Source organism: Lampris incognitus, chromosome 13, assembly GCF_029633865.1.
Source record: "Lampris incognitus isolate fLamInc1 chromosome 13, fLamInc1.hap2, whole genome shotgun sequence".
NCBI classification, from domain to species: Eukaryota; Metazoa; Chordata; class Actinopteri; order Lampriformes; family Lampridae; genus Lampris; species Lampris incognitus.
Window position 1 is genome coordinate 40,481,974 of NC_079223.1, and position 14,244 is coordinate 40,496,217.

Here is a 14,244-nt window from a genome sequence, read left to right on the forward strand (position 1 = left end):
AAGGTACTTGGTGTGTCATCAGGACAGAGGAAGGAAGACAAGGAGACTTGGTGGTGGGATGAGGAAGTACAGCAAATTATACAGAGGAAAAGGTTGGCAAAGAAGAAGTGGGATAGTCAGAGAGATGAAGAAAGTAGACAGGAGTACAAGGAGATGCAGCGTAAAGCAAAGAGAGAGGTGGCAAAGGCAAAGGAAAAGGCGTATGGTGAGTTGTATGACAGATTAGACACTAAGGAAGGAGAAAAGGACTTGTACCGATTGGCTAGACAGAGGGACCAAGCTGCAAAGGATGTGCAGCAAGTTAGGGCGATCAAGGATAGAGATGGAAAGGTGCTGACAAGCGAGGAGAGTGTGCTAAGAAGGTGGAAGGAATACTTTGAGGGGCTGATGAATGAAGAAAATGAGAGAGAGAGAAGGTTGGATGATGTAGGGATAGTGAATCAGGAAGTTCAGCGGATTAGCAAGGAGGAAGTGAGGGCAGCTATGAAGAGGATGAAGAATGGAAAGGCAGTTGGTCCTGATGACATACCTGTGGAGGCATGGAGATGTTTAGGAGAGATGGCAGTGGAGTTTCTAACTAGATTGTTTAACACAATCCTGGAAAGTGAGAGGATGCCTGAGGAGTGGAGAAGAAGCATACTGGTACCGATTTTCAAGAACAAGGGCGATGTGCAGAACTGTAACAACTACAGAGGTATAAAGTTGATCAGCCACAGCATGAAGATTTGGGAAAGAGTAATAGAAGCTAGGTTAAGAGGAGAGGTGACGATCAGCGAGCAGCAGTATGGTTTCATGCCACGAAAGAGCACCACAGATGCGATGTTTGCTTTGAGAATGTTGATTGAGAAGTATAGAGAAGGCCAGAAAGAGTTGCACTGTGTCTTTGTAGATTTAGAGAAAGCTTATGACAGAGTACCGAGAGAGGAGGTGTGGTATTGTATGAGGAAGTCAGGAGTTGCAGAGAAGTATGTAGGAGTGGTGCAGGATACGTATGAGGGAAGTGTGACAATGGTGAGGTGTGCGGTTGGAATGACGGATGGGTTCAAGGTGGAGGTGGGATTACATCAAGGATCGGCTCTTAGCCCTTTCTTGTTTGCAATGGTGATGGACAGGTTGACGGACAAGATCAGGCAGGAGTCTCCATGGACGATGATGTTCGCGGATGACATTGTGATCTGTAGTGAGAGTAGGGTGCAGGTTGAGGAGAGCCTGGAGAGGTGGAGGTATGCACTAGAGAGAAGAGGAATGAAAGTCAGTAGGAGCAAGACGGAATACCTATGCGTGAATGAGAGAGAGGACAGTGGAATGGTCAGGATGCAAGGAGTGGAGGTGACAAAGACATCTGAGTTTAAATACTTGGGGTCAACTGTCCAAAGTAACGGGGAGTGCAGTAGAGAGGTGAAAAAGAGAGTGCAGGCAGGTTGGAGTCGGTGGAGAAGTGTGTCAGGAGTGATTTGCGACAGAAGGGTACCAGCAAGAGTTAAAGGGAAAGTTTACAAGATGGTTGTGAGACCAGCTATGTTATATGGTTTGGCGACAGTGGCACTGACGAAAAGACAGGAGGTGGAGCTGGAGGTGGCAGAGTTGAAGATGCTAAGATTTTCACTGGGAGTAACGAAGAAGGACAGGATTAGGAACGATTATATTAGAGGGACCGCTCAGGTTGGACGGTTTGGAGACAAAGCAAGAGAGGCAAGATTGAGATGGCTTGGACATGTGTGGAGGAGAGATGCTGAGTATATTGGGAGAAGGATGCTGAATATGGAGCTGCCAGGGAAGAGGAGAAGAGGAAGGCCAAAGAGGAGGTTTATGGATGTGGTGAGGGAAGACATGCAGGTGGCTGGTGTGACAGAGGAAGACGCAGAAGACAGGAAGAAATGGAAACGGATGATCCGCTGTGGCGACCCCTAACGGGAGCAGCCGAAAGTAGTAGTAGACTCTCTTTATCCTCCACAATCTCCATTTCTCACTCCTTCACTCTCCTATCAAATCATCTTTTCTTTTTTGTGAAGTCTCTCAGCCCCTCCCCAGCCCCGTTTTCCCTGTCAGAGACGCTGGCAAACACCGTAGACACTCAGACACATGCAAAATACACACACACACACACACACACACACACACACACACACACACACACACACACGCACACACGCACACACACACACTGAGTCTATCCTGCATCCTTTCTGTTTCATCTGAAAAGCTTTGAGTCAAAGCCTGGCACAGATGACTCCAAATATTGATGTGCGCTCTGGTTGAATGACATTTTTCCTTGATAGAAACACACACTCATACACACACACACACACACACACACACACACACACACACACACACACACACACACACACACACACACACACACACACACACACACACACACACACACACACACACACACACACACACACACAGAAACAAGACACACCAACACATAAATTCAAACAAGCCTCACCCCTGACTTTAATGACAGTTGGGAGAGGAAAACAAAAGAAGCGAGAGGTCCTGAATCGGCTTTCCTTCGCCACGAGGCCTCCGGTGCCTTTCCAGCATATCCACGGGAGCAGCATAAAAGGAGGCTGTGTGCTTCACCGATCCTTAACGGGATCAGATTGATTACCTCCATCACCCTGCGGAGTCACTTCTTCAATTGTCAACAGACAGTGAGCTAAATAAGACCTGATTCAAGTGGCGTTCGTAAAGAATTTCTGATGTGTGTTTCCACCACTATAGACAACAATATGGACGGGTTTTGCTGTGTAAGATCAGTAAAGATGGTGTGAGGTAGGTGAGGTAAGTCAGTGAGAGAGGGTGTGTGGGATAAGGCACTGTCACTCTAACAGGAGGGCATACTGTTACAGAACAAGGCAAGTCAACCTTGCCTGCTTTAACATTCAGACTGCACACAAGCAGTCTGAATGTGGAATGAAACGAAATGTTGTTTTCCCCAACCCACAGCAGTGCAACACAAAGACAAAAACATATCCAAACTACAAAAACTCATATATCCAAGCTACAAAACGACAAAAACACATATATCCAACATATCAAAGAAAAAAAAAATCCACTGTCCAAGAGAGCGAACACAAGCCAGTATGACTGTCGGAGCTGCCGGTAAGCATGGGCTAGCAATTTGCTTAGCCTGTCCCGCTTCCGTGTCCTGTCAGACCCCCCTTGGTGCTTCCTCTTCGGGCGCATCTCCAGGCGATGCAGCAGGCCAGCCTCCCCCAGCTGATCTAATACCAGCTCTCCCAGCCAGACGCCCCTGACACAACTCCCTGCGCTCCACATGTTGACACTAAAAACACAGTCAACGCCAGGTGAGGCCGCCACCAGATCGCCGCCAGATCACCCTAGGTGTTGTTGGAACTGCCAGCCTGCACGGGCTAGCAATTAACTTAGCCTGCCCCACTTCCGCATCCTGTTAGACTGCCCTCAGTGCTTCCTCTTCAGGCATAGCCCCGGGCAGGGCCGTGGTCCCTGAGCCCACAGGATGCAGTAGACCAAGCTCTCACAGTCGATCCAGCGCCAGCTCTCCCAGTCATCAAATGAAGAAAACTTAGATGCAGACGTGGACAAAGACACCGCATGGATGGTACTAGGTGAGGCCACTGCAAATGCAAGTTCGCGCCATCATCCCCCCCCCCCACACCGGTACTGGGTGAGGCTGCTGCAAATGTGAGTTCGCGACGCCATCTTCCCGCACCGGAGGCGGGCGGGCTGATACCAAAATGTCTATTTTTTTGTCCGCCATCATGTATTAAATTCAGTTATTACATGAGTTTATACAGAACAAATTGCACCAACAGGTGAATCAATGCATTGAGTAGTTTGGCTGCTAGAGCCTTAAATGGTCTAGTACAGCCAGCCATCTTGTATATCCTGTATATGTCTATTCCGGTGTTTTTCTCATAAAGAGGGCACTTGCACACTAAGGAAGGAAGGACAAGTGCCAATGTTGCATAGTGTAGCTTTAATCACACACATCATACACTGTGCCTTGATGCCCAGATGAACAACTTTCGGTTTTGCTTGCCTCCAAACAGGTGCACGGACCACAGCCTGCCAGATCCAATATGCTAAATTTTAAATTTAAATTCCATTCTGTGTCTAAACCTCAAGGTGCACATTATATTTTCCTATGTGACAGCCCCAATGACATCTGAAAGAATATGTGCTATTGGATCCATTACTCATTTATTAAAAAAAAAAGAAAAATGGTATAATTCATCCACAGAAGCCCATTACAGTTTTTTTTTTAATCTTATTAACCCTCCTCAGTGGGTTCCCTGCCCTCCCTTCATGGTTCCTTTTCAGCCACGCTGTGAGCCGGGCTGCCCATGACCACGGCCTGTCTGCGAGATGGGGTGGCGGGGAGGTGTCCTCGGTGCTCTCTACCGGTGTCTGATGTGCCACATCCCCCATCAGTCTCGAGTTCATTAATCACATGGATACGTATCCAGTTTGGACTTGTCCCTCCAGCTGGTGCCAACTCTGTGCTGCTGATTTGGGAGCTAAACGTTCGTTGGCGGAGGGGGAGGTGGCCGGTGGAGGGGAATAATCGGACCCAGGAGGCTGTGGTGCTACCAGTTGTCAGTTGTTGGGCACATATGGAAATGTAACAGCCCCGGACTGGAGCTCTGAAAATGGTGACACGAGCGCTTTCATGGCCATGTGTCGCTGTGTCATGGTTGAGACCACACAACCGAACAGGAACCCGCTGCTCTTCGAGGCCTCTGCCTCCAAATGCTGCAGGCACAGACATCAAAAGAGAGGGATCGTGTCGAGACAGTCGGTGGGGAGGATGGATCCTGTTGTGTCAGGGATCATTCCTGACCGGCTCTAATAAGACTATCAGCAGGCATGTGACGAGAATCCTACTGACACACACACACAAACACATACACACACACACACACACACACTTGGTTTTCTTTACTTTTGAGGACCCTCACTGACAGAACTACATCCCTAATCCTAACCCTTACTCTAACCTTAACCTAATCCTAACCCTAAACCCGAATTCTAACCCTAAAATAGACCCTTAAAGAAGTGAGGACCAGTCACAATGTCCTCCCTTTACATAAATATCCTCACTCTGATGGTTGGGAATTCAATTATCACAAAATGCCACGAAGAGCATTTTTTCCTAAAGACAAACATACCCTATCACCCCTCCAATTAAGGGCTCGCCTCTTGTTATTTCACACCGCAAGGGGAGTCTAGCTGTGTGTTTGTGTGTGTCTCTGTGTTTATTTGCGGGTGTTAGTGTATGCTGCGATGTAGGGAGTCATCCCCTCACCATGCAAATGGGTCAGTGCATCTTCTGGCTGAGCTGAACCGGAGTCTGTGGCTCACTGACCTGAGGCAACATGTGTGCACAGAACTGCAGGTGGTGCACTGACCTCAGACTCCAATATGACCGGAGGGGAGAAAACACAAGGCTGGCTGGTCGGAAGTCTTACCGAGCCAAACCGTGTAGCATCGAGTCAAGTCCCTGCCTTTTAAAACTCCTCTGCTATAGTTCCTTGTGTTAACTTTCAGCTGTCGGCATTCGCACCAACAGGCAGACGGACAATGTTCCTCTAACAGGTAACCCACCAGAATGTCAGTATATGGAAATATAGTATTTGCATTATATGGAAATGCCCATCCCTGTGGCGACAGGCGTGGGCACAAGTCCATGAATACTGGGATGGCATCCAGCGCTTTACCCGTGCCCCCGTCCATAGGGTTAGTGGTTGTGTCAGGAAGGGCAGCCAACATAAAATTTTGCCAAATCAGTATGCGGATTGACAGACCATACCAGATCGGTCGAGGCCCGGGTTAACAACGGCCGCCATCGGTGCTCTGCCCTCACAGGGTACCGATGGAAACTGTAAAATCTGCTGTGGCGACCCCTGAGAAACGGGGAACAAGCCGAAAAAAGAAGACAGAAATGCCCGTCCCTGACACGCCGTAACAGTGTTCAGCAGTAGTATCACTGTGTTGTAAGAATCTGGAAGGATTTCTTGGAAATTATTTCCTGCAAGGATGATAAGACGGAAATAGCTAGTTTACAGTTCCCTCTGTGGAGCTATCTGGTGTGTCTCAGACCAATTTCTAATGAGGGATTTGGAGAATTGTCAGTTTTTTTGTTTTTTTGTTTTTTGAGCACATGTACCTATTTAGATGCAAAGCACCTGATGAACCTTTAACTCACTCAAAGTCTCGTGTCTAGCTGCTCCATCCACGTAGATTTGGTGTTTTATGAGTGCATCTGATAATATATACGGTTGTGAGATGTTAAAGATTTTGCATTTTATTAAACATTATAATTCCAGTTGGTAAGAAAATTGGCTAAACATATTTTTTCTCCCCCCCTCCACCAGTCTCCCTCGTATTCTATCACTTGGTCTTGCCCATACGGTTTTATTCGAGGTAGGATTTGACAGAAACCCTGTTTCTGTCAAATCCTATGGTGTGACACAGGTAAGACGTGTTCTACCACCTCATGTGCCAACAAATCAATATTCTGATAAAGGTTTTCAAGTGTTTCTGATGCATCAGCTTGCTCTTCTGGGTTGTTGGTTTGCTAGAAATATGATTCAAGATGTCCAGGTGGCACAGTGGTCTAGTCCGTTGTCTACCAACGTGGGGATCGGCGGTTCGAATCCCCGTGTTACCTCCAGCTTGGCCGGGTGTCCCTACAGAGACAATTGGCCGTGTCTGTGGGTGGGAAGCCGGATGTGGGTATGAGTCCTGGTTGCTGCACCTAGCGCCTCCTCTGGTCGGTCAGGGCGCCTGTTCAGGGGGGAGGGGGAACCGGGGGGAATAGCGTGATCCTTCCATGTGCTATGTCCCCGTGGGGAAACTCCTCACTGTCAGGTGAAAAGAAGCCGCTGGCGACTCCACATGTATTTGGAGGAGGCATGTGGTAGTCTGCAGCCCTCCCCGGACCGGCAGGGAGGGGGTGGAGCAGCAACCGGGATGGCTCAGAAGAGTGGGGTAATTGGCCAAATACAGCTGGGGGGGGGGTTCCGTCTTTCTGTCCTTGACAGTAAAGTTGTGTCACGGTGATAGATGGAAACCCCCCTGCAGCACGGCTGTTGTGTTCGCTTGTAGCTTTCCTCGGCCCTCGTCCTTGAGGCGCATTTCATTTCAAATGTCCGTCGAATATCTAATGTTTGCTTCATCTGTAAACACATAAATAGCCAGCAGTAAAATAAACTGTTCTGCAGGGACACGACACTGTAGCTTTCAGTGTGGCTCCAGATTAGCTGCTCGGTTCAGCAGACATGCAAACCCTCCAGTAGAACACGGTGCAAACCACAGTCTGTGCACCGGCGCTTAGGGATCAGGGAGCATATAGGAACTTCTGGCCCTAAATGTGGTCGACACTTTTCACTGTTTGAAGGTGAAAACACAAATGATGGGACGCTGGAGTAACTGTGGCTGAAAGAGATTTGTGATGTTGAGGTGGTGCTGATAGTGGTCTACGTGGCGAGAATACCTTCGTCACTCCTATAGGGAACATCGACATGTTCCCTATAGGAGTGACGAAGGCCTTAAGGTTGAGGGAACATGTCCCTCAACCCTATTTCATTGAACTTACCTAAACCTAACGTAACTTACCTTAACCTGACTCAGTGGCGCCGTAAGTAGGTGTAATGTTATGAAGATCCTAAGGGTGCCAGACTACAGGGGGCGCCACAACAGTGCTCAACATAGCTTGTGGTGATACACAATTGAGGGTAGCTTCACCAGGGGCTGCTGCTCCTTTAAGGCAGACGTTCGGAGTGCTGACGTAGGCACTGCTTAGCGTTTCCGGGGTGGAGCCATGTTAGCAGCAGCCTAGCGGTTAGCTTGTTGCCACGAGAGATTGCGCTGTATCGGGGTCGTTTTGTGTGGCGAGTAAACGGAATGGACTCGACTCGATCTCTCCGTCTCCTCATTCCTGCACCCCCACAAGCTAACCCATATGGATGACCCCCTCCTAAATGTCTGCGGCCTCTATTGGAGGGAGCAGTTTAATGCTTAGCTGATCAAATTAGGGGATAAACGCACGTGAGTTTAAAATGCATCTCTTTTTCTCCCCAATTGTACCCGTCCAACACTCTTCCGAGCCGTCCCGGTCGCTGCTCCACCCCCTCTGCCGATCCGGGGCGGGCTGCAGACTACCACATGCCTCCTCCGATACATGTGGAGTCGCCAGCTGCTTCTTTTCACCTGACAGTGAGGAGTTTCACCAGGGGGACGTAGCGTGTGGGAGGATCACGCTATTCCCCCCAGTCCCCCCCATAAAGGTGCGGCGACCAACCGACCAGAGGAGGCGCTAGTGCAGCGACCAGGACACATACCCGCATCCGGCTTCACACCCGCAGACACGGCCAATTGTGTCTGTAGGGACGTCTGACCAAGGCAGAGGTAACACAGGGATTCGAACCGGTGATCCCCGTGTTGCTAGGCAACGGAATAGACCGCTGCGCTACCCGGACGCCCCCTAAAATACATCTTTAGAAGAGCCTTCCTTGCACAGCACTTTAACCTTGGCAGGTAACAACAGTCTTTTAGCAGCTTCTTGCGACCAGAGGTTGCTCACACATGAAGTCGACTGTCACTCCTCTGCGCCGCCATATCGTGATCAACCACCACGGTGAGAACTCTCGGACGGTTGTCGTTTGAACTTGCACGGCGTCGTTTGGCGGGAGGGAAGTTCCGCCGTCCCGGCCCCGCTGTCCCCTGCTGACCCTGTTGTGAACAAGAGGGAAATGACAAGTTACTCTCCCGTGCTCACCAACCCCGAATGTCACTGTGCGGTCATCTGGAAGAGAACCAACGTGTGCCAGAGCCTATCACGATGGAGGCATGGGACGGGTGGAGGAAAGGAGTGGGTGGAGGGAAGCGGGGGGGGGGGGTTGGGGTGGGGGGCGCTTGTCTAGTTGCTGCCACGGATCAGTGCATCTCACGTGTGAGTGCACACCTGACACCTGACACATTTTTCATCTCTCTCCCTCTCTCTCCCTCTCTCTCCCTGCCTCTCGCTTTCTCTCTCTCTCGCTTTTTGTTTTCTCCCCCCACCACTCCTCACGCCCCCCCCCAAGAGAATACTCATAGAGGAGAAAATTATATGAGCCTTTGAAACTCTGTAGTTGTTTTAATGACATAAGTGTATGAGAGCGCCTGTAAGGTTCAGTCACCTGGAAAACAAAACACTGCCAGAAGGCTTATAGTATCTTAACCGTCCCAGGGCCACACCGCCGTACCTGTGCGTGATGGCTCGCACGCGTGTGGCGTCCTCACGGACAGCATTGCTGCTGCCAGCCCTGTATTTCTACCCCGAGTCGGCCTCTGATAACGGCCAAATGTGTCATTATACATTTCATTTATATTTAGTTTAGACACGTTGCCTCTACGTTCCCTTAACATGCAATTGCTAAAATGGTTAAACAAATAAGATTTATCCATCCATTAGCCGAACCGCTTATCCTGATCTCAGGGTCGCGGGGATGCTGGAGGCTACCCCAGCAGTCATTGGGCGGCAGGCGGGGAGACACCCTGGACAGGCTGTCAAGCCATCACAGATATGGGTGTGTGTTTATTTGTATGGATATATGTAATATATGTATATTTTTATTTATTTACACACACACACCTAGGGACAATTTAGTACGGCCGAGTCACCTGACCTACATGTCTTTGGACTGTGGGAGGAAACCGGAGCCCCCAGAGGAAACCTACGCAGACAAGGGGAGAACATGCAAACTCCACACAGAGGACGACCTGGGACGACCCCCAAGGTTGGACTACCTGGGGGCTCGAACCCAGGACCTTCTTGCTGTGAGGTGACCATGCTAACCACTGCACCACCGTGCCACCCAATAATATATACACTACCGTTCAAAAGTTTGGGATCACCCAAACAATTTTGTGTTTTCCATGAAAAGTCACACTTATTCACCACCATATGTTGTGAAATGAATAGAAAATAGAGTCAAGACATTGACAAGGTTAGAAATAATGATTTGTATTTGAAATAAGATTTTTTTTACATCAAACTTTGCTTTCGTCAAAGAATCCTCCATTTGCAGCAATTACAGCATTGCAGACCTTTGGCATTCTAGCTGTTAATTTGTTGAGGTAATCTGGAGAAATTGCACCCCACGCTTCCAGAAGCAGCTCCCACAAGTTGGATTGGTTGGATGGGCACTTCTTTGAGCAGATTGAGTTTCTGGAGCATCACATTTGTGGGGTCAATTAAACGCTCAAAATGGCCAGAAAAAGAGAACTTTCATCTGAAACTCGACAGTCTATTCTTGTTCTTAGAAATGAAGGCTATTCCATGCGAGAAATTGCTAAGAAATTGAAGATTTCCTACACCGGTGTGTACTACTCCCTTCAGAGGACAGCACAAACAGGCTCTAACCAGAGTAGAAAAAGAAGTGGGAGGCCGCGTTGCACAACTGAGCAAGAAGATAAGTACATTAGAGTCTCTAGTTTGAGAAACAGACGCCTCACAGGTCCCCAACTGGCATCTTCATTAAATAGTACCTGTTAGAGCCTGTTTGTGCTGTCCTCTGAAGGGAGTAGTACACACCGGTGTAGGAAATCTTCAATTTCTTAGCAATTTCTCGCATGGAATAGCCTTCATTTCTAAGAACAAGAATAGACTGTCGAGTTTCAGATGAAAGTTCTCTTTTTCTGGCCATTTTGAGCGTTTAATTGACCCCACAAATGTGATGCTCCAGAAACTCAATCTGCTCAAAGAAGTGCCCATCCAACCAATCCAACTTGTGGGAGCTGCTTCTGGAAGCGTGGGGTGCAATTTCTCCAGATTACCTCAACAAATTAACAGCTAGAATGCCAAAGGTCTGCAATGCTGTAATTGCTGCAAATGGAGGATTCTTTGACGAAAGCAAAGTTTGATGTAAAAAAAATCTTATTTCAAATACAAATCATTATTTCTAACCTTGTCAATGTCTTGACTCTATTTTCTATTCATTTCACAACATATGGTGGTGAATAAGTGTGACTTTTCATGGAAAACACAAAATTGTTTGGGTGATCCCAAACTTTTGAACGGTAGTGTATATATATATATAACAGTTTCCGTGGCGCACATGTGGTCACACGCTCCTCAGGTAGGCGGTGTGGCCCGTAATGCATAATTAGGATAAGCATGTTTCGCTGTCCATGACTGGCACGGCACCTGATCAGTCCACTTTCAGCTGGTCGTCATTAGCCCCTCCCTCAGAAGTATGCACGAGAAGAGCTGCACGCCGCAGAGAGTTGTTGTACATGATACAATGCGGTCCTATCAGGCTTAACTTGCATTCCCACATTGCATTAGAATAGACTGAAATCTTGTCATCAAGTCAAAATCATGGCTTTGCCTCCGCCATACGCTCATTTTCTTCTCATATTTCTCTCCCTCCCCAACCTTTCTGTCCTCTTTCCTCAAGGATGCCTTTGACGTGCTGGTGGAGAACTATGAATTAAATGACAACGACGGTCCAAGTGTGGCCTTCAGACGAGCCGCGTCTGTCCTGAAGAGTCTGTCCTGGACGGTGCGGAGTCTGGAGGCTACTAATGGCCTGCCCTGCCTGGGGGATCACTCCAAGACCATCATCGAGGTAAAGCCTGTCTCCATCTCTGCCCTGCACACGCCGAATACTGCCAGGCAACAGCCGGTCCATGGGTAGCCGCCATATTCTGTGTCTTGTATTTTTGAAGTACATCTGCTGGATGGTCTGGGTGCTCGTGCACACCCTCAGTCATGCATGAGCATGCACAAAGAAACAGGTACTGCCTCGCTGAGGCAGGTGTTCATGTAAAATCTGAGTTCTCAGGTTGAAATGGTTAGACTGCAAGATCTTAAAGGCAAGTCTTTTACAGCCAAACATACCATAAACCGCAGGGTCAGATGTAAAGTCAGCGAATATTAATCTGCCAGGCATACATGCATGGATCTTTACAGAGAAAAACACAAGCCGTTTCCTGATCACTATACAGTGAGTGGCTGAAGCTGTACGAACACCAAAGAAACTCTTTGGGCTCTTTTTTCATGCTAGCGTGGGGTTGATGGAGATGCAAACACAGGCTGCCTGGCATTTTCTGAATTTTTCCTTCCCCCGCCCTTTTGGTCAGGGTTGGGACAGGAGTGACCCCCCCCCCCCCGTCAGGCTCCAGCTAAGCTATTGTGTCCATTGTAAATCTCTGTTGGCTTGTGCACGACGCAAGCGATGTGTTTAAAAAAAAAAGATCTTCTTGCATGCTGCATCAAATAACATATATTTTGGCATCACAATCTATATGAATGGGCTATACAATTGGGAGAAGGCGGCGGTACAGAAAGAGAATTTTCCGCTGCTGGATTTCAATCATCATGTTAATCAGGGAGTAATGTGGCGCTGCTCTAATAGGGTTCGTTCTTCACCCGTCACGAAAATGACAATACACTGCGCCACAGCATGTCTAAAGGGTACGAGAGGAGCTGATTTGATTGGCCAAGTCAAAGTCCACCCCAGCTCCACCTGTTTATAATCTATTCATCTCAATCTAACAGATTCAACTGTGCTGCACTGTGTTAGGACTGCAGCTTGCGTTTTCGGACACCGATTTGCCAAAATTAAATTGGACACACCCACATGCACAAGCACACTATGCTAGCTCTTGTGTTTGCGTCCAGTTTCACGAAAATAGAGCCTTTTGTTTCATCCATCCATTATCACAACCGCTTATCCTGCTCTCAGGGTCGTGAGGATGCTGGAGCCTATCCCAGCAGTCATTGGGCAGCAGGCGGGGAGACACCCCGGACAGGCGCCAGGCCATCACAGGGCCAACACACACACACACACACACACACACACACACACACACACACACACACACACCTAGGGAACATTTAGTATGGCCGATTCAGATGACCTACATGTCTTTGGACTGTGGGAGGAAACCGGAGCATCCGCAGGAAACCCATGCAGACATGGGGAGAAACATGCAAACTCCACACAGAGGACGACCCGGGACGACCCCCAAGGTTGGACTACTCCGGGGCTCAAACCCAGGACCTACTTAGTGTGAGGCGGCCGCGCTAACCACTGCACCACCATGCCGCCGCCCCCCTCTTTTCTCACCAAATGTACTTGGCCGATTACCCTACTCTTCACATCCGGCTTCCCACCCGCAGACACGGGCAATTGTGTCTGTAGAGACGCCCGACCAAGCCGGAGGTAACATGGGGATTCGAACCGCCGGCCCCCACGTTGTAGGCAATGGAATAGACCTCTATGCTACCCGGGCACTCGTGCCCCCCCCTTTTGTTTCATATCCAATATATACCCAGTATAAGTCTACTGTACATATAGACACCTTTAACGTCAAAACTCTAATTACCACAAACACTTGCACATACATAGGCACACACAAATTCAAACACACACACACACAAGTGCACACGAGCAAGCACGTGCACACAAACACGTACACACACACATGCACACGCACATGGCTGTGACACAAAACTTACTTACTTTTAAAAAAGAAAATTGACACATTGGGTCACATTGCTTCACCCCCAGTCATCCTTAGGGCAGAAATCACTGCAGCCTGTCAAGGAAAGTGTCAGGACTTGTTTACTTGGAGAAAACGGCGTGCCCCTGTAGAAGAACAAGGTGAGTTCTGCAACCCAGCTCACTGACATGCGAAGCCTCATCCAGATACTTTGAGTGCCGGAACAAGGTTAAAAATGTGTACGAATCCGCCATCGCAGAGGCAGACTCGCCAAACCAGCTCAAGGAACTGTCCTAAGGAGACTGCAGCGGACTGCTAGAAATGACCTTTCACTCTTTTCCTTAAGAGATCATGTCACTGGGGTGGTTTTATGTGAATAGACAGCATCTCAGAACAAGAAGGAGGCCTAACCAATAGCAGACGTGAGATTAAACTCAGCAAAAACAAAATGGTTGATGTGCCTGTGAACATCGGAGTGACACTGTCAGCATCCACTGAATCGGCTGCTGCTGAATGAAGCTTCTAGAGGGAAAGATAAACCTAGAAACCTACTGACTTGAAAGTTTGGGAGCACTGAGGCAGCACTGAGAAGGAATAGTCTGTGTGTGTGTGTATGTGTGTGTGTGTGTGTGTGTGTGTGTGTGTGTGTGTGTGTGTGTGTGTGTGTGTGTACGTGGGCTTGTGTGTTTGTGTGTGCAATAGAGTTTCTGCATATCAAGCACTGTGTCATTCCCTCAGGCAGGAAGTGTGTTG

General features: G+C 48.5%; 1 protein-coding gene across 1 annotated transcript in view; it reads left to right on the forward strand.

Annotated features, from left to right (window-relative positions):
* dntt (deoxynucleotidyltransferase, terminal) overlaps positions 1-14,244 on the forward strand; it is a gene marked incomplete at its 5' end in the record, with an annotated part of 120,934 nt that overhangs the window by 29,141 nt on the left and 77,549 nt on the right. Inside the window, one exon of the mRNA XM_056292175.1 lies at positions 11,442-11,612. Coding sequence (XP_056148150.1) covers positions 11,442-11,612 — 171 coding nt within the window. The remainder of the gene's footprint in view (positions 1-11,441; positions 11,613-14,244) is intronic.